At 48.8% G+C, this 18484-nt stretch overlaps 7 protein-coding genes across 7 annotated transcripts; 4 read left to right on the forward strand and 3 right to left on the reverse strand.

Annotated features, from left to right (window-relative positions):
* Window positions 1-361: 361 nt before the first annotated feature.
* Window positions 362-3788, forward strand: N7500_000143 (glycoside hydrolase family 47 protein; the record flags this gene model as incomplete). Its single annotated transcript, XM_056671289.1, has 4 exons — window positions 362-459; window positions 523-884; window positions 972-1513; window positions 1566-3788. The coding sequence occupies 4 exons, from the start codon at window positions 362-364 to the stop codon at window positions 3786-3788; spliced, it is 3225 nt and encodes a 1074-aa protein (XP_056536862.1).
* Window positions 3789-3986: 198 nt separating this feature from the next.
* N7500_000144 (sugar phosphate isomerase/epimerase family protein) lies at window positions 3987-4982 on the reverse strand (the record flags this gene model as incomplete). The annotated part of the gene is made up of 1 exon (XM_056671290.1): window positions 3987-4982. The coding sequence occupies one exon, from the start codon at window positions 4980-4982 to the stop codon at window positions 3987-3989; it is 996 nt and encodes a 331-aa protein (XP_056536863.1).
* Window positions 4983-6728: 1746 nt separating this feature from the next.
* N7500_000145 (gamma-glutamylcyclotransferase family protein) lies at window positions 6729-7442 on the forward strand (the record flags this gene model as incomplete). Its single annotated transcript, XM_056671291.1, has 1 exon — window positions 6729-7442. One exon carries the CDS (start codon window positions 6729-6731, stop codon window positions 7440-7442), a length of 714 nt encoding a protein of 237 aa, XP_056536864.1.
* Window positions 7443-7835: 393 nt separating this feature from the next.
* N7500_000146 (adenine phosphoribosyltransferase APT1) lies at window positions 7836-8502 on the reverse strand (the record flags this gene model as incomplete). Its single annotated transcript, XM_056671292.1, has 2 exons — window positions 7836-7981; window positions 8037-8502. 2 exons carry the CDS (start codon window positions 8500-8502, stop codon window positions 7836-7838), a joined length of 612 nt encoding a protein of 203 aa, XP_056536865.1.
* Window positions 8503-10241: 1739 nt separating this feature from the next.
* On the forward strand, window positions 10242-12126 carry N7500_000147 (uncharacterized protein; the record flags this gene model as incomplete). Its single annotated transcript, XM_056671293.1, has 2 exons — window positions 10242-10397; window positions 10585-12126. The coding sequence occupies 2 exons, from the start codon at window positions 10242-10244 to the stop codon at window positions 12124-12126; spliced, it is 1698 nt and encodes a 565-aa protein (XP_056536866.1).
* A 348-nt stretch (window positions 12127-12474) lies between these two features.
* N7500_000148 (uncharacterized protein) lies at window positions 12475-13202 on the forward strand (the record flags this gene model as incomplete). The annotated part of the gene is made up of 4 exons (XM_056671294.1): window positions 12475-12520; window positions 12613-12626; window positions 12774-12947; window positions 13056-13202. 4 exons carry the CDS (start codon window positions 12475-12477, stop codon window positions 13200-13202), a joined length of 381 nt encoding a protein of 126 aa, XP_056536867.1.
* Window positions 13203-13560: 358 nt separating this feature from the next.
* N7500_000149 (C2 domain protein) lies at window positions 13561-17781 on the reverse strand (the record flags this gene model as incomplete). Its single annotated transcript, XM_056671295.1, has 4 exons — window positions 13561-15045; window positions 15096-15564; window positions 15620-15805; window positions 15860-17781. The coding sequence occupies 4 exons, from the start codon at window positions 17779-17781 to the stop codon at window positions 13561-13563; spliced, it is 4062 nt and encodes a 1353-aa protein (XP_056536868.1).
* Window positions 17782-18484: the final 703 nt, after the last annotated feature.

The following is an 18484-nucleotide window of genomic DNA, read 5'->3' on the forward strand; positions in this document are numbered from 1 at the left end:
TGTTTGCTACATCTTATATGCATTGTACCACCATAGACCAGATATCTCTGCTATGGGTTTGAGTAGTTTCAAACACATAGAATATCAGTATCTATAAGCGCTAATTTCAAACTAATATTCAAGTCTTCTATAAGCTATGTTCAACCCTTGCAGTATGGGGATGATGCAATAAGCGGGCCAACAAAAAATATTCCCCAGAGGCTTATCTGGCCGATTCCCCCGATCTTCCCACTCCACAAGCCCCGAGGGCCGTACATCCCATTAGACCTGGCTCTTCTCGGAGGTCTTAAATAAAAGGCCATCTGGTGCCCATGACCCACCCCTACGGCGAGATCTGCTCGAAGCGCACGCGACGGAGGTGATGTTTAACCTCCGCTCCGCCTGGATGGTGGTTTGGGCCATCTTGTTATGGCTCACCGTTGTTCATGGCATGCAAGATAGCCAGGTCAAGGGGCTAAGGTATACATGCCCTCATTCCTCTTCAAAGCCATCCAAAACTAACCCACCCCTGTCTATCCGCAGACAAGAAACTGAGCGCATGTTCTTCCATGGCTTCGAGAACTACCTCCAATACGCGTTCCCCGAAGACGAATTACGTGCCCTGACATGCGGCCCTCTTGCTCGCGACGAGAAAAATCCGGAGAACAATGATGTGTTGGGAAATTATTCTCTGACTTTGATTGACAGCTTATCGACGCTGGCCATCCTGTCCTCAAGCCCGGACAGTGGGGAGCGAGCCTTGGCGCATTTCCAGGATGGTGTCGAAAGTTTTGTTAGGCTGTATGGCGATGGCTCGGACGGCCCTGCTGGTCAGGGTGAGAAATCGAGAGGATTTGATCTGGATAGTAAGGTACAATTGTTTGAAGTTGTGATTCGGGGACTGGGTATGATTTCTTCTCATTCATGGCTTATCGATCCATCACATGTGCTCGATTACCGGGTTTCTGTGTCCTACTGCTAACGTGTCTTAGGCGGATTGCTCAGCGCTCATCTTTTCGCCGTCGGCGAGCTACCTATCACCGGATATGAGCCGTCGGAACGGGACGCTGCCTTCGCCAGCGCTTGGGATAAAAGCATGTTCAAAAAAAATGACCACGGCATTCGATGGGGCAATGGGTTTATTTATGATGGCCAACTGCTTCGACTTGCGGTAGATTTGGCCAACCGATTGCTCCCCGCATTCTATACTGAGACTGGCCTTCCCTACCCTCGGGTCAACCTGCGCCACGGGATCCCCTTCTACGAGAATGCACCTTTAAATTCCAATGTCCGGGGTCCTGATGGCAAGCCCAAATCCAAAAACCCGGCATCTGAGCCAGCTGATACTTGTAGCGCCGCTGCAGGCAGTCTAGTCCTCGAACTGACCGTTCTGAGCCGACTCACTGGTGATGGACGGTATGAAGACTTGGGTAAGAGGGCGTTTTGGGCAGTCTGGAATCGTCGGAGTGACATAGGACTGCTTGGATTTAGTATCGATGTCGAGACGGGGAAATGGGTTGGACCATGGGCCGGAGTAAGCAGAATTTCCATCATGGCGAGTGCAAGCATAGACTAATTATCAGCAGATTGGCGCCGGCATCGACAGCTTCTACGAGTATGCCGTCAAAGCCTATATTCTCCTGTCCGAGGGCGAGCGTCTGCCTTTCAACATCGATAGCCCTTGGGCAGCATTAGACTCATACTATGCTCCCCTAACGGACTACCACCACACCGCTAAGGCCTTCCGGCAAGTTTGGGAAGAATCACATACCGCGATCAATCGCCACCTGTTCCGGGGCGAAGGTTATCAACATCCCCATCTTATTGTAGGAGATGTGATCACCGGTGCCACTCGAGCTTTCTGGATCGATAGCCTGAGCGCTTTCTATCCAGGAGTCCTTGCTCTAGATGGAAAGCTAGATGAAGCTATCCAGATTCATCTGCTGACTACCGCCATCTGGACGCGCTACGCGGGCATCCCTGAGCGATGGAATGTGGCTACTGGTGACATCGACAACGGTATGCCATGGTATGGAGGTCGGCCCGAGTTCATCGAATCCAACTACTACATTTATCGGGCGACTCAAGATCCTTGGTATCTGCATGTTGGAGAGATGGTTCTTAGCGACCTCAAGCGGCGTTGTTGGACCAAATGTGGCTGGGCAGGCATTCGGAATGTTCTGACTGGGGAGCTCATTGACCGGATGGAGAGTTTCTTCATTGGAGAGACTGCCAAATACCTCTACCTCCTGTTTGACCAGGACCATCCATTGAACACTATCGATGCCCCCTGGGTCTTTAATACTGAAGGCCATCCTCTCATCATCCCCAAAAAGAAGGCAACCATGTCTCACCAGCAGCAAACCCCACCTCGGGGCCAGGAGGTTGCCGAGGGAGTATGCCAAATTATTCCCTCTCCATTCTTCGGAGTGTCTTCCACTGCGTCCCGCTCAGACATCTTCCATGCTGCTACCTTGGCACGCCTGGATCTGATGCCTGATCGAGGGGTGGCCGCGAGTCCTATTTTGGAGCACTCGCCTGGACATCAAAGTGTGTTTATGTCTGACCTCACATCACCAACCAATTACACATTCTACCCGTGGACGCTGCCACCTCAACTGGTCCCATTCGATGCCACCAGCGCACCTATGGCCGTTCGTCCTACGCTCGATATCTCATTCCCGTCACTCCCAGGCGGGGTAAACATGGGACCTGGAGCGCTGGAACGTGTCCGAGACGGGGTACTTGTAAAAACAATTGGAGGACTCCGGTTGAGTATGGTTCAGGATGTACGGTTGGATACCCCAACCCCTACGACTGGGGAGGAGGAAGACGGGTACCGGGTACAGGTGATCAACAATGTGCCATTGGGCAAAGATGAGAAGGTATATCTCTCTCGCCAAATCACCTTTGATGTCGTCGATCCGTATGATCCGAATTTCACCCGTGTTCGCGACAATGCCATGCTTGACCTCGTCATTGACGTTCTCCCAGAGCCCTCTCGCCGACGTAATGATTCGGCTCATCCACGAGATGAAGAATCTCAACCAGATAATCCTCACCCGCCAGAGCCCCGTCTCGGAGGCCACAGTCCCGCCTCTTCGGTCAACGATGCCGCAATTGTTGACTCCCCGGACTCAACCGTAAGAGCCATGCTATCGTCTCTGATGAACTCGGTGTCGTCTTTGCTTCACAGCGAACCGACCGAACCTGCTCCACTCAGGTTGAGTCTCCCCGCTGCTATTGCTACAGGCATTGGGGCTAGCCCGCTTCCGGATGTTGAAGATGCAGTTACCATGTCCTTACTCGGCGGCCCATCTAAAGACCGCCTATCGTGGTCAAGTATATACTTTGCCGGCGAGCTTTGCACCGAAGGAATTCGCCGTGAGGTCGCCCATCAGCACGAAGTTCTTGTTATCAAACGTGGTGGCTGCACCTTTTCGGAAAAGCTTCGCAATATCCCCGCATACCGACCAACGCGATCCGCGCTGAAGTTAATTGTCGTCGTCTCATACGACGATATGCCACCACACAGCTTTCACGGGCAGAAGAAAGAATCAACGACTCAGTCCGGGTCTCGCTCTGCGCTCGCCGCCGTCCGCGCCGAGTCCACTCTCATCCGTCCACATCTCGACGAAGCTCAGATGACAGCCAGCGGCATTCCACGAAATTACCTCATCAGCATGGTCATGGTCGGCGGTGGAGATGAAACATATGAGCTCCTGCGCCATGCAAGCGGCCTCGGAGTCAAGAGACGATATAGCATGCGCTCTCGCGGCGTCCCAATCACGAATTTACATATTGTTTGAAACATTCACACAGATATAATATACCCTTTTGGAAGATTTTTGGAAGATTGTCGGATCATTTGTGGCGCGCCTGTTTTTTATGTTTCGGAGATGTACATAGGTTTTTAGACTTGAATATAGTCAAAACCTCCAGCTCATATGAATCGAATTGGATTCATTCGACAAATATGCATTCTCTATGTACAACCCACATGCAATTCAAAGCCTCGACTTCTTCTCCATCTCAATCTGAACCTTCCTCCAAGCCTCCACCCCCCTCCTAGCCGCGGTCTCAGGACTAACGCTTCCATCCTTCATTCTCCGATCAAAAACCTCCATAGAAACCCACCCCGTAAATCCACCCTCAACAATCCACGCCCTGGCAATCTCCACAACAGGCAAATACGCCCCAAACTCAACCTCCAACGGGAAAGGCCTCGCATGCTTCGACCAAGTAAACTCCTTCGCCTCACCCGGCAACGCCCACGGATGCGCCAACGAATAAGGCATCTCAAAGCGCTCCGCATCAGAAAGCTGCACATAGAAAATCTTCTCCCGCGGACAATCCCGCACAAATCTCCTCAGCGAATCCCGCAGCTTTGTCTCTGCATCCATCTGCAATCCCGTGGGGGAAGCATTGTCCCCCCACAACCGCGTCCCTTCATGGAATGTATCCAGACATAGCCCGAAATTCGGACGGTCAACCCGCTGCACAATTGATAATGCGCTTTCCCAGGTTGAGCAGTTCGTTCCCCATGAGAGCGGTTCGTAGGCGATTGATACTATCGGCTTTGTGGCGCTGGCTAGGTCGGCGAGCTGCTGGAGGTCGGATATGATTGTTTTCTCATCGCGGGTGCAGTCTAACGTGTAGATTGATGGAACTTGGAGGTATGGTGCGCTTAGCAGACGAGCTATTTCAAGCCAGTGCTGGGCGAGGGTGAGTCTTTCTTTTAGGGGGGTCGATGAGCCTTCGTAATTTTCCAAGGGGGCTAAGGAGAGGACTTGGAGGTTGGTTTCCAGACACAGAGTGTGGATTTTCTGGGCTCCAACTTGGATGGAGATGTTTTGATTTTTGCTATAGGTGAGAAGGTCGTTATAGACTATTTCGATTCCTGCGATGCCGACTTGGGATGCGGCGCGGATTTTGTGGTCGAGTGTGTGGCCTGGGTATTGGCTTATGGAGATGCTGGCGATTGCTAATTTGTTGGAAACCATCTTGGGTTTTCTGGAGTTGAATATTCAATCCTCGATTTGCTTCTCCGGGGGTTCGATGTTGATATATCAAATACAGGCGGAACTCGGTTTCCGATGATCTACCACAATTGGCCATGTTACTGTTCTGTATATATCGGTCATTGATGACCGACTGTGAGGTGATCGTCATCTTGGACCTATAGATCCGGACTCAGGCCTTAGGTGCTAAATATAACATAATATCTTGAAAGTAGCAATAGACACACTAATTCGAAGTCGTACCATAATGAACACAGCGGGAGTTACTCGTATATAGGTAATATCACTGCTGGAGCCTACCCGCAAAGCTTTGAGGTCTTATATGATAGTATCTCAATAGTGGTTTCTCTATTCTTCAAGGCAGATTTGGTTGAGATTGTTCTATTCGCCAGCTGGAGATTATTGTCAGGCTTAGATGGTTTGGGGCCACGGAAGCTATATTGTACATGAAATCAGTATTCAAAACCATCTGTGAACAAGAATTTAGGATATTAATCTCAATTCTCTATGCATTCAACCTGGTTTGTACGAGGTATCCCGTAATAACCCTTCGGTCATGACAAACTAGGTGTACTCCTATTATACTAACCTGCAGAGACTACCTTCCAGTTCACGTCTATATATAGCTCAAGTTCATTGAGATTATTTGAGATAATTTTCACACCGGGATTAACGATCTAGAATACCTGAACAGATGGGTCCGTGACAGGAACGATTATTGCTCTATCTAATTCACAGCTCTGTAAGCCCTATTCCCCGGCAACTACTCTTGATTGGTTCGGGGGATCGAAGGAACTAATATGCGCATACAATACCCTCATATCCAAGCGGGGGAAGAATGCATTAATTGGCGCATCCTTTTGATTGATCTTATTGGAGTATGGGGTACATGGAGTACAATATACGAAGTAGCTCGTGCTTAGCGCGTTCATCTCGGCTGAAAATATCTTGCTCGGGCCTTAGCTGTCAGTGTAGTTTCATGCCTTGTCCATTTCACACCGTATGAATACCTGTGATACCTTGTCTGAGAGCGTTTTGCCCGAACAGTATGGTGGCCGCACGGAATCACCCATTTTGCCACCTTGGCCTTAATACAATTGGCTGTGCTGTCAATACGATGAACATCCCTGCAATTCTCGGTATTTTCGCTATTACAGCCATTGGTATTACCGGGCTCAGCGTGGTTGTTCTGAAGATGATCAAGCTGAGTATTCCGCGAGCAGATAGAAGTCTGTAAGGATAGAGCAATGTCGGGAGTGTTCTGACAATTTACTGGTCGTTCTGCCGCAAAGAACCTGTGGATTCATGAGCCATTTAAATGGCTTCTTTCCTGGTCAAATTAGGCCATGTAAGGCCGTATAGGACGAATAACAGAGGGTGGCGGCTCAGTTGTATATGCCTAAAAGGACAGTATAGAGAGCTAGAGAGTGAATCTAACCGAGGACCCTAGAGAAGATCATTCTATAGCTATTTACCTATTCACCCCCTACCTATTAAAATCTACGCTTTTCACTCTATAATATTTCTGATCAAGTATCCAGAGAGGTTCCTTTTCTAATATCGTTCTGAGCTATACAAAAAAGAAAACAAATGGGAGATATGTAGATCCTGATGTTTAGGCACAAAATCGGGTGTAGGCTTCTAGTTCCCTTTGCTCTGGACTCATTCCCTTTTATCTTTTCTCATCACCTTTTCAAATTCTTCACATTCTTCCACAACACCGAAACAATGCTTTCCAATTCAATTGAACCAGCAGAAAGACACACCAAACTGCCAATACCCACCCCACCAATCACCAAATCACCCCAATATCCAAAATATCTCTACTTCGCCTATGGCTCCAACCTCTCCCCAGCCCAAATGAAATCCCGCTGTCGCATAAACCCCGCTCACTCCGCCACCCCACTAGCAATCGCAACCCTGCCAAGCTGGCGCTGGCTAATCTGCGAGGCGGGCTACGCAAACGTCCTCCCACGACCGGGTCTGCGTGTCGCGAATCAAGACTCCGAGACCGCACATAAGATCCCCGTTTCCGGAGCTGAAGACGCGGTCTACGGTGTTCTTTATCAAATGGATATTGGGGACGAGGAGATCCTAGATGGCTATGAGGGGGTTGATACATGTGCGGCTAATGCGAGGGTTGGGGATGGTGTACCCATTTCTGTTAGGCCTAAAGTGCAGGGAAATGGGTCTTATAATAAGTGGTTTGTTGAGGCAGATGTTGTGAAGTGGTTGGATGGGGCGGAGGGGGTTAAGGGGCTTGGAGATAAGGAGGGAAAGGTGCCGGTGTTGGTTTATGTTGATGAGAATTGTGTTAGGCTTGCTGAGCCAAAGTTCGAGTATATTGCGAGGATGAATCGGGCTATTCGGGAGTCGGTGAAGTTGGGAGTTCCCATCAGATGGGTGGAGGAGGTAATGAGGAAGTTCATTCCTAAGGAGTAGATCACTAGATTTGGAGATACATAGATTGATAAGATCCCTCTACCTAGGTAGATCTCAATCATCGGTCACGTCATGTTCAATTCCTAGAAAGCTACTCCATTAAAATATATGTGATTAGCCATTCTATACACATGTCAAGTTGCATTGATGAAAGCTATTTGTCTATATTGGATATTGTCCGGGCAGCTCTGCGCCAGCTGTGGCGGGTGCCGTCGACCAGCGAAACGAGGCTCCAGACTCGAAGTTCGAGTAAATTGTTTGAGGCCCGGGAGGAGCGGATGACGCTCACCGCAATATCGGGTGTGATCGGACTTTTGAAAAGATGGGGTCATTATAATCGGCAGTTGAGATCGTCGCGGAATGAGTTTTTTTTGGGGGAAGCGGTGTGTATAATCAAGCCTGGCCAGACAGGAGAGTGTAAACCGGCGCGGGGAGCTTGTCGCGTCCGTGGAGGAACTCAAGCTCGAGAAGAAAGAGGAAACCGAGGAGCTCGCCGCCCATCTTCTGGATCAGCTCACCACCGGCCTTGGCAGAGCCACCTAAAAATAGTGTCTTAGTATATGAAGGAAACACTTGGAGATTCGTATCACATACCAGTAGCAATAATGTCATCAATGACGAGGACCTTCTGGCCGGGCTTGATAGAATCGGACTGCATCTGGAAGAAATCCTGGCCATACTCCTTCTCGTAACCCTGGGTCTCGCATGGACCGGGGAGCTTGCCCTGCTTGCGCACGGGGACGAAGCTCGCACCCAGACGCAATGCCAAGCTGGGACCCATCAGGAAACCACGAGCCTCGAGGCCGACAATGACATCGGGCTTCTGGCCACCATAGTTGGCGATAACGTGAAGTTCCAGGGAGCGAATCAGGGCCTCATGCAAACTAGGATCGGCGAAGATGGGCAGGATATCCTCGAACAAGATTCCCGGAGAGGGGAAATCCGGGAACTGGCGCAGGGCGCCGCGCAGTCTTACCTTAAGACTGGCGAGTTCGGCGGCGCTGGTGGCATCGGAGGCGGGGAGTCCGACTTTGGAGGCATCTGGGAGAGTGGAGGACATGATGAGAAGGGAAGAGAAGGGAAGAGAGAGGGGGCAGAGGCTTAGAAGTAAGAAGGTAAAAAAAAAATAAAAAACAGAAAACGTTTAAGGAGGGGAAGAAAAAAAGAGGGTAAAATTACAAGTTGATAAGCAGATAATGGGTATTTTGCCCCTCAGGTCTAGATCGTTACGGGTTTTTCGGTTTTTTTTACTTTGATGTTTTTTATCGTACTTGATTTTCTATATATGTATTTTATTAGTATACCGATCTATATGACCTTAGAGGATAAGGATTCATCTCTTCTTGGTATAATACCTCAACCCAAAATACTGAAATTGTTGCATCCTCCAGAGAACACATGCAAAAACTAATATACTGACTAGTCAACTATAGTATACTTACTATACTCGTACGGAGGAGTTCTTAGATATGACCCAACCAGGTGAGGATCTGCGAGACCCTAAGTGATTAGCCCCGTAAACTAAGTGCTCAGTCCCCTCATCGTCAGGGACGAATTGTGTCGCAAACTGATACCACTCATTCGTCATCCCTGACACTTGTGTCCCGGTTCCCCAGAAGCCTAGACTGTTGGTCTGGAGTTTATTGTTTGAGAGGTCCAAAAGATAGTAGACCCCGACTGGCACCAGACTATCCAGGTATCTTCATAAATGACTCACCCTAGGTTTTGCCTAGACCGGGGATTGAGACTCACATTGGATCAGACCATCTTTCAACACCCTGTAGACTTGACACATCGTACAGCCATTACACCTAGCCCCGGCCAATGGAATGTCTCAAGCCACGACGTGATCTGAAACTCATCACAGTGGCTTTACAGAAAACAATACATGCGTGCTGCATACCGGGATGTCTGTTGTGCAGATAGTGGGGGATATTTGTCCGTCTGTGTCCGTGTTTGCATAATGATCCATCGTTTAGGCTGTAAAATAAGCAAAAGTACGAAAAGGAAGCATCTTTGGGGGGGGGGAATAATAATTAATTGCTTCTACGTCACAGTTCCAGAAAAGAAAAATAAAAAAAGGACAAAAAAAAGAAATCTCAGGTTTGGTTTTTAGGAATAGCCGAACGCGGGGGTCGAACCCGCAGCCTTAAGATTAAGAGTCTTACGCTCTACCGATTGAGCTAGCCCGGCCGGGCTGTTGGAGGAAGCTGTAGCATAGTGCTACATAAGCCTATAATAGAGTCCAGTAAAGTTCACGGAGATATTGTGGTTGCCTCTAAAGTTGGCCGGTATGCAACATTCTACACATAGTTCTGCTTCTCTATTTAGATTGTAAATGTAGTGATCCATGGCCTCAGCGTTTGCCTGAAGTGTACCGTGTAGTATACATATACATATATATATATATACTGTATCATGGCCATTCATCAACGAGCGTCGATTTGGCAGGATTAGAGATATACTCTAACTAGCATTACGTACCATGCATAAACCAGAAGCTCTACTAGGAAAGTCCCAAATGAATGATATCTTCCATCAAGAAAGTAGATATATATGTACACACATACAACCTACACACGTACATCGAAGTATACTTGGCCTCGGCCCAAGCCTAAAGTGGCATAGCCCTCACATGATCAGCACAGACCACCTCGCTTCAAGTTTTTCCGGCCACCCCGTCGCTATAAATCGGCCTGTTTTCCTCCTTTCCATCTCTCATGCTTTTGAAGTTTGAGCCTCGACAGGCCACTTCCATCTCAGATTAATTCTTTCTGATACCCTGTAATACATCTGCTCATGTCCCCCGCCATGATTGCTGAGATGCAGCCGGATCTGCATCATGACCAGCTTGAGGCCGTGGGCAAAGCCTTCGATGCGCTCCTACTAACTGTGTACCAACTGACTCACAGACAAAATGAGCTGTTGCAGCACATGGATAATGTCTTCAAAGAGGTAAATCTACACCCCCTTTCCCTCCCTCTACTTCCGTATACTGGTCTCGCATGACGAAGAAAAGCTCTAGATCAGGAGTCACTTTTGTGGCGATGACGGATTAACATGTATTATCTGATTGAGACCTTGGATACCTTGCTTCTATGCATATGACAAAGATAAGCATTGCTGACTTTGTATCTTGCAGTACACACAAGTGATAGAAATTCTGCCTCCTCAAGATAGACATCATGCACAGGACGTTCAATTCAAGCTGTTTGCTCAGCAAGAAGAGTACCGTCAGGGCCTCGTACACAGCAAGCCTCGAGTGGCGGAACAACCGTTGAATTCCATGGATGTAATCAAGACACTCGTTGCGCATCAAAATGTAGACGAAAATACTTTCTCGGCCATCAAGAACGGCGTCAAAGGGTGCAAATCTCTGCTCCGTTCTCAAGATAGCCTGTCCCAAATATCATCCAACTCGTGCATCCTCGCGCAAGCACCGGCTCCAGCAATTGCGCTGGAGAAGGACTTCACAACGAATGGCACCCAGGGAAATCTACAGTGTCCGTTCTCCAAACCGCATAAGATGAAGAGCACAAATGGCAGTGAGGCTCCCAGTGGGAAAAACTCTGCGCCGAAGATCCAGATCGAAGCCACCTGCGGCCACGAGCATCTGGACCCTATCAAGGCTGAACAAGATGAACGACGATCTAGCCACACCTCATCAGCCCCATCATCCAAAGGAGCATGCCCCGTCTCCCGATGCCCGATCCGATTCCTCGATCAACACTCGCCCGAAGAAATCGCCGAATACGTCGAACGACACAAACATGAGATACCCCGCAGCCATGCAATTTGCGTGAAGCGCTACCAACGAAACCCTCAGGATATGAGACATCTGGACGCCAAATACGGTGGCTTGACCAGCATGATCGCTGGCCTAGGTGTCAAGCACCAAGCCTTCCTGCCTGACCGTCAGACCAACGGCGAAGACCACTCCTCACGTTCTGCGTCGACCGAACGTGTTGAGAAATGGGCCGACAACGTGGACCCCAATACATCCATCGCTGAGATCGAGGAGAAGAACGAGGAAGATCAGAATGAGGATGATAACCGCCAGAGCCACTTTGACCGCCCCCTCCGTGAAGTCCGCGTGGGTGAATCCCCAAGCAGGCCTTGGGGCATTTCAGTGCCTGTCACACATCTACCTCCCGCCTCAGCCCCGTTCTCCAGTTCAGCATCTATTCCTACGTCACCAGATCCTCAAGCCGACAAACCTGATCAACCCATCGGCGTCAACGTCCTTGGTGCAAAGCCTGCCGGCGGCTGTCCATTTGGTCACGGTAAACCAAAGCCCGAAGCCTCAAAGCCCGAAAATGAAACATCAGGGAGTGGCGAAAGACCTCAGGACAAGAATGTCGCTACACCAGAAAAACCTGGTTGTCCATTCAGCCACGATAAACCAAAGACCGCAGTAGGAAAGTCTGAAACCGAGACTCCCTGGAGTGGTGACTGGCCTAAGACCTGGCCCAAGGAGCAGGCCGTCATAGATCAAGCACCTCCACCCCCTGCTGTCCATGCTTCAACTGCTTCTGTAAGCGAGGAACCGACCGCTAAACCCGACATCCCCTCAACATTTTCAACACCCTCACACATGACCTTCAATGGCCCCGTCTTCTTTGGGTATTCCGCCGAGGAGACTGCCAGCCTACTACAGCAGCTCGGGAACTTGGGCAAAGCATGACCGCGAAGAATCATCTCTTTGTATAGTATGTTCATGGAAGGTGTATGGCTCTTAACGCATCACGACGAAACGACTTAATATTTCTATCTTTAGCAAGCACTGTCATTGTATTAGCCCAATTGAATTCTCCTTTAATTCCAAAATCTCAACTACAACAGTACAAAATTCACAACGTAAAGTAAAGAATGCCTCATCGGGGAGCGTCGTCGCTCTCCGAGGGAAACTCAGAGCGGGGCACCTTTATCATTTCCTACATAACCTCGTCTCTCCCCAATGCTCCGAACTACTCGTCTATCTCTATCTCGATTCCTCCGTCCCTCAATCCTACCTCGATTCCCTTCTCCCATAATGTCTGCCAACATGTCCATCATCTCCGCTAAGGATGCTTGCCCTCGTAAGTCGAGTGGTCCCTCCCCTTAGACAGAGAGTCATATCAAAAGGAAACAAAAGAAACAAAGAGCAATAGCTAACTCATCTGTCCTGTAGCTGCCGGCCCTTACGTACGTCGTTCCATCTGCATCTCCATCTACTTCAATTGCTACCCCTCTACACCGGACAACAATCCACCCCTCCACACCGTCACTATTCCAGACACCTACACATATTGAATCGACCATAAAAGAAACCTTCTAACAAACCAACTACAGTCCCAGGCCATTCGCGCAAACGGCCAGATCTTCGTCTCCGGCCAGATCCCCGCCGACGCCTCCGCTAACTTGGTCGAGGGCAACATCGGTGCCAAGACACAGGTTTGCTGCGATAACATCAAGGCTATCCTGACCGCTGCTGGCTCCAGCGTGGACAAGGTCGTCAAGGTCAATGTATGTGTTCCCGCCCGCCTTCGTTTTGTTAGGATTATGTGATTTATGGCTTCGGCTTTTCCAGAGAGAAGCTTTATGAGAACACTTTGCTGATCTGGATCACTTTAGGTCTTCCTGACTGATATGGCCAACTTCGCTGAGATGAACGCTACTTACGAGAAGTTCTTCGTTCACAAGCCTGCTCGTAGCTGTGTTGCTGTTCACCAGCTGCCTAAGGGTGTGCCCGTTGAGATTGAGTGCATTGCTCTCGAGTAGATTATCTAGTCTTCTATTCGAGTGAACGAAAATAATATAAGAAAAAAAAAAGATAGAATAGGAACCAGACTGAACCCAATCAAATTATGTTATAGAAATCCTTGGGAAGATCTTCTTCATCTTAATTATTTCCATTTCCGTTCTTATTTCTCTCAAGGAACATACACGCGCGAGTACAAGCAGATGCCAAATTGGGAATCATAAGAGTCAAGGGTTCATGCGTAATGAGACAGAATGCAAGAGAAAAAGAAAATAGAGAAGAAGAAAGAAACAAACGCAACATCGCTGGCTTGATGTGTAGAGAAAACAGGAAAATAACAGCTAAAAAGGTAAGATAGCTTGTTAGACAGGTGCATATTCACCTTCCGCGGGGAATGATACCGCTCATGCGGCTTCCAGCACCGGCCATCAAGCTCTGTTTCACGATAGCATCGGCAGCAGCAGCGGCGGCAAGTCTTTCCTTCTGACGGCTACGATCGCGGAGATAGCCAGCAGCTTCAGGGCGCATGCGAAGAATGCGCAGGATCATGTCGTCGTTGGGATCAGCCTGCGCCTCCCGTCGCTTCTCTTCCTTGGCCTTCTTCATAGTGCCTAGGTTACGGGAAAGCATGACGCTTTTGGCACGATGGGCAGCAGGAAGGCCTAAGCCGCCGTAGCCAGCACCTGTGGTACCGAGGTGGGCAGGCGCAGAAGCGCGATTGCGGTTCGCTTGCTGGCGGTTGACAGTCGCCGAGGCCATGCGTTCGGAGGTGCGGATGAGGTTCTCCGTTGGTTCGAAATAGAAGAAATTTAGAGACTGGATTTCATGATACTTGGGTGATTTCAGGATATCGATTGGGACTCCGTTTGCTTCGCCGGTTTCGTCGTCAATCGCATGGAAGAAGTTCAGTAGTAGCACGAGCCAGCGCGATACGATATCGACTTCTTGGATTGTCAATGGCTTCTGATGGGATGGCTTATCCGACAGAGGTGGTACGAGTAGACTCTCGATGGTGGCAAGCACTTCCTTCCATAGGCGAGCCATCACCATCTTCATGGCTTCGGGTGTGAGAGTTTTGTTCATGATGGCGAAGTTGTCATTAAAGTAATTGAACAGAGGAGTCAGTGCATTTTCAACATCTGCCGGGGTGGGTCCGGCAGGAGCTGGCTGTGCTCGGTTGCGATTCAAGAAACTCGAGACACTAGACATACTGAGTCCGCGAGAAAGAAGAGATTTCAGCGTTCGCCGGGAAAGACAGTGACTGATGTATGCCGAAAGCTTTTCTGTGATCTTCCGAGTCATATCCCTTTCGGTTCGTTTGAGTGTACGGAATGCCTTGCCGAAGTAGAACTGGATGTCATCTCGCTCGCCTTCCATACTAACTCGGAGTAGAAGCCGACCCTGCGTATCTAGGTCGAGCCAATACTCTCTTGGCAGGAAGTCACTGAAGTGCACAGGATCCAGCTTGATCGACGTGCGACCAACGTAGTCGTGGTCGCCCACTGCATCCCAGTCCCAAATGGTGGCAATGATATTCAGAGGGCCCTGTGTAGTGAGATCCACTGCATCCTCCCATCGGGGATTAAGATTATTGTAGATGATGCGGGTTTTGGCGATGCGTTTCTGATATTCGTCTGTCAAGACAACATAGGGGTCGCTGCCACCACCAATGTCGCATGCTTTCAAGTCCTCTGCCTCCACTACCTTGATTGTAAAGACATAGGTGGTAGACTTGCGGACCTTCTTGAGCTGCGGTGGAGTATTTCTTGCAATGACTTCTGCGCACGCGTCGACATTGATGTCATGTTCGAGTTTATCGAGTTGAGCAAGTGCGTACTCAATGTTGTTCAGTTTCACCAGGGACTATGGAAGATGTTAGCCGCAATATTTATCCGGTTACAATAAGAACATACCTCTGACGAGAATTGGAAGGGCTCAATCTTATCCTTGTTTGTCCAGGTGTCTTTGGCGAACTGCATCAGTTTTTCCTGAGTGGTCTGATTCAATGCTGCCTCCTGCTCGGGGGTGAGACGATCCATCTCCCGCGTGAACATCTTCTCCAAGGAGTCACAGTACGTTGCAACACCTTTCCCAATTGAATTAGATAGATGCGTCATGAACTTCGCATATTGAAGATCATCGTCCCACTCCAGTTGCACCATATTTTCAACAACTTGGTTGAAAGATCGGAAAATGTCAATGACTGACACACTGTGTCGATCGTTCTCAGGCACGAGCTCTGTCGTTCCATCTGCACGAACAGCGAATGAATCTTGTCTTGTAGCTTGGCTGACCCAATCCATGATCTTTTGATCAGTTAGACGAAGCCATCTCCAGACGAAATCCTGAAGGAGATCCTCCACACGAAATGGGAATTGAACACTAAATTGAGTTAGCTAATTCCATAGGAACAGCAGGGAAGTCCAGGAGAGCTTACTCCTCATGGGTATTATGGAACAACCGTCTGACAGTAGCGAGCTGCTTGTATAGATCGAAGCCATCTTCAATAGAAATCTCCTCGCCTCTCGCTTTTGCCAGCTCGATAATCCTGATGATCATTTCATGTGCATCCTCGGCGAACATAGGGAGTACGTTGTGGCACAAGGTGGTAAAGGGGTTAACACTGTATGTAAGTTAGAGACTGATGAAGCAGACAGACGAGAAACAAAGAACCCACCGCATAATCTCCGGGTTGTTGCGGTAGCGTTTTTGGATCTTTAGCGCAAGCTTCGAGATTGCATCTCCGAGCTGAATAACATGGTCGGGATCCCAAGCCTCCTGTTCCATGGGAATTAATTGGCTAAGAAGGCTTTGATACTTCGTCGTCGCCTTTTGGGCAAGTCCCTCTTGCACATAGGTGCTGAATCGATTGATGTCTTCAGGATCCTCAATGTAATTGGAATCCATCTGGACGTGGGTCTCAAGAATGTACATTACTGGACCAAGTGGGCGTGGTTTTGCCTCAAAGCAGTCCATCATAGCCTCATATAGTTCTCGAAGCAAAGCCTCATGGAGTTTGGACAGCAGATTTTGCATAGTTTGATGATCCTGTACGGTCCATCGTCGCCGATCAAAGACCGCGGAAGCCACAAAGCTACTGCGCTTGCGGTTCTCGCCCGAAGGCATTTCTTTCACAAAAGTAAATGCCGAGTCAAGGGTAGTAAGATCAATTTCATTGTCGACAAATTTAGCTTGAACTACCTCAAGGAACAACACGAGCCGAGAGAAGGTTGGAATCCGCCAGCGGAGACATATCTCATTAAGCATTTCCGTGGACTGTTTCGACAGCAGTTTCATTGAAGGCACTTCAGATGTGGCCTGCGAAGCTTCAAGTTCCCGGTCCCGCAGATCATGGGTCAAGGTCTGGGACAGGATGAATTTGTACAAAGACCTAGGGTCAGACGGTATGAATGTGTATGTATCGGATTCATCCGAATCTTCTAGAGAAAGCCCACTCAAGTCAACAGGCTGATCAATGACATAAGATGTTCTGTCAGTCCGACCAGACGATGTCCTTGACAAGTCGTGGTTCTCGTGGGCACTCGAATTGAACTGGGGGAGGGACCCGGGGGTGCTCTTGGCCAGTTCGGGGTTAGATTGCATGATTGCTAGCATCATCTGTGAGAGATCAGGGCCTTCGCTCTTTTTCCACGCATCATAACCCTCATCTGACTCAAAATCATCTCTTGACAAGGTTTTGTGTGTCTGGAGGTTTAAATGGGCTTGGTACGTCTTTAGGTCCTGCAGAGCAGCTTTTTCAGTCCAGGTGGACTTGTTGTTATCGATTTCGGACTGTGCTTGAGATGTGGTTTTCCCAAAGATCTTGGCCACATGTTGCACTAAGGGCATATCCCTCACATCATAACTCAAGGCCCCGATACTTTCTGTCGCAGAGGTAGGCCCGTTGGTTTGCATGAGGTCCTGATCTTGTAGAAGAAGCTTGTTTTCTAGCACCGTCAATCGATTGGCCAACTCTGGGCGGTCCTTGGACCACTCGTGATCTTTTAGAGTGAGTGCAAGGAGTCGGACAAAAAGCGCAACGTGCCGATCCACCATCAGTTTCCAGCTGTCATCGTCGTGATCTTTGCCCTTGCCCATCTCTTTGACTGCATTGGAGTAGAAAATCAGGAGCAAATCTTCAGCCCGTCGGTCCTTCTCCATGCGTTTTCTGAACGAGTCTTCCTTTAGAACGTTAAGAAAGACAGCAAATGTGCGCACCACCAGGTGATCTTGGTATTCTTTCCTTTTCTCCTTTCCCATCAATACACCTGTCAACCGCTTCTCCAGCTCGGACAAGAATCCATGGGGCACCCTGGTGCTTTTGGAGTCCCTGACCAAAGAGAAATCGCTCATTAAATCATGAATGGACGTGGACGATCGTTTTGGTCGCGCCGGCGCGACGGGGGCATTTTGGATGCGACGAGAGCGAGGGTGAAGCAGATAGGCAAGATAGGCGACCCGAATGGCATGACTGTATGCCACGTTGGCATTTAGAGGACGGCGGCGAGATGTGGAGGAGTTGCGCGTATGGCGACCCTCATTTTGGAGGCTGTTAATCCGTCGGTTGACTCCTCGGGATTGGCTAGATGATGTCGACATGGAGTTCTTCAAATTCGTGCAATGTTTGGAGACAGATAGCGCGGGACCATAGAGAAAGGTTGGGGAAGCACCCAGCACCCGAAAGAAGTGTTTCAGATGACTTTTTCTTTCAGTCTGAAGTTGAAAGCCGTCACAAAGCTGAAAGGGCGAATTGTTTATTGAAGGGGGAGAGGGAGGGGTGGGAGGTGAAACACAAAAAGATGCCGAACCAACTGACGTATAGGCGCCGTGTCCAAAAACAATGCTATCGTCTGACTAGGCTATAGGGGTTGTCACTATATGTCTTTTTTTTTTTTAAGAAAAAAATATTCTTTTCCTTTTACCAAGTGGCTATTGTATATTGTTTATCCAAGGAGCCTTGATCCTTGTTTTCCCGGGAATATTCTCCTTGAAGTAAACCTGCAAGGGTTTGATGGTTGCGATGATCGATATTCAGGTCAAGTCAGGTGTGATATCCAAATAGATATATTAAAACATAGTTGAAAGAGATCTTGAAATCCTTTAGAAGACATCTACAACGATTCTAGAACGATACATCTATCTAGAAAGCCAACCCCAAAAGATATAGTGTTATATCAAGTAGAGCGTCCATGCTATCAGATGGATCAATGCTGGAGATCCCACATACGACAACATAAGAGGATTTTGAAGCCAAATTCATTCCGAGCATGCGATCGGGCTTTTTCGGGTTTTGATCAAACAT

This window comes from Penicillium coprophilum (genome assembly GCF_028826855.1).
Source record: "Penicillium coprophilum strain IBT 35676 chromosome Unknown utg000001l_segment0_segment0, whole genome shotgun sequence".
NCBI classification, from domain to species: domain Eukaryota; kingdom Fungi; phylum Ascomycota; class Eurotiomycetes; order Eurotiales; family Aspergillaceae; genus Penicillium; species Penicillium coprophilum.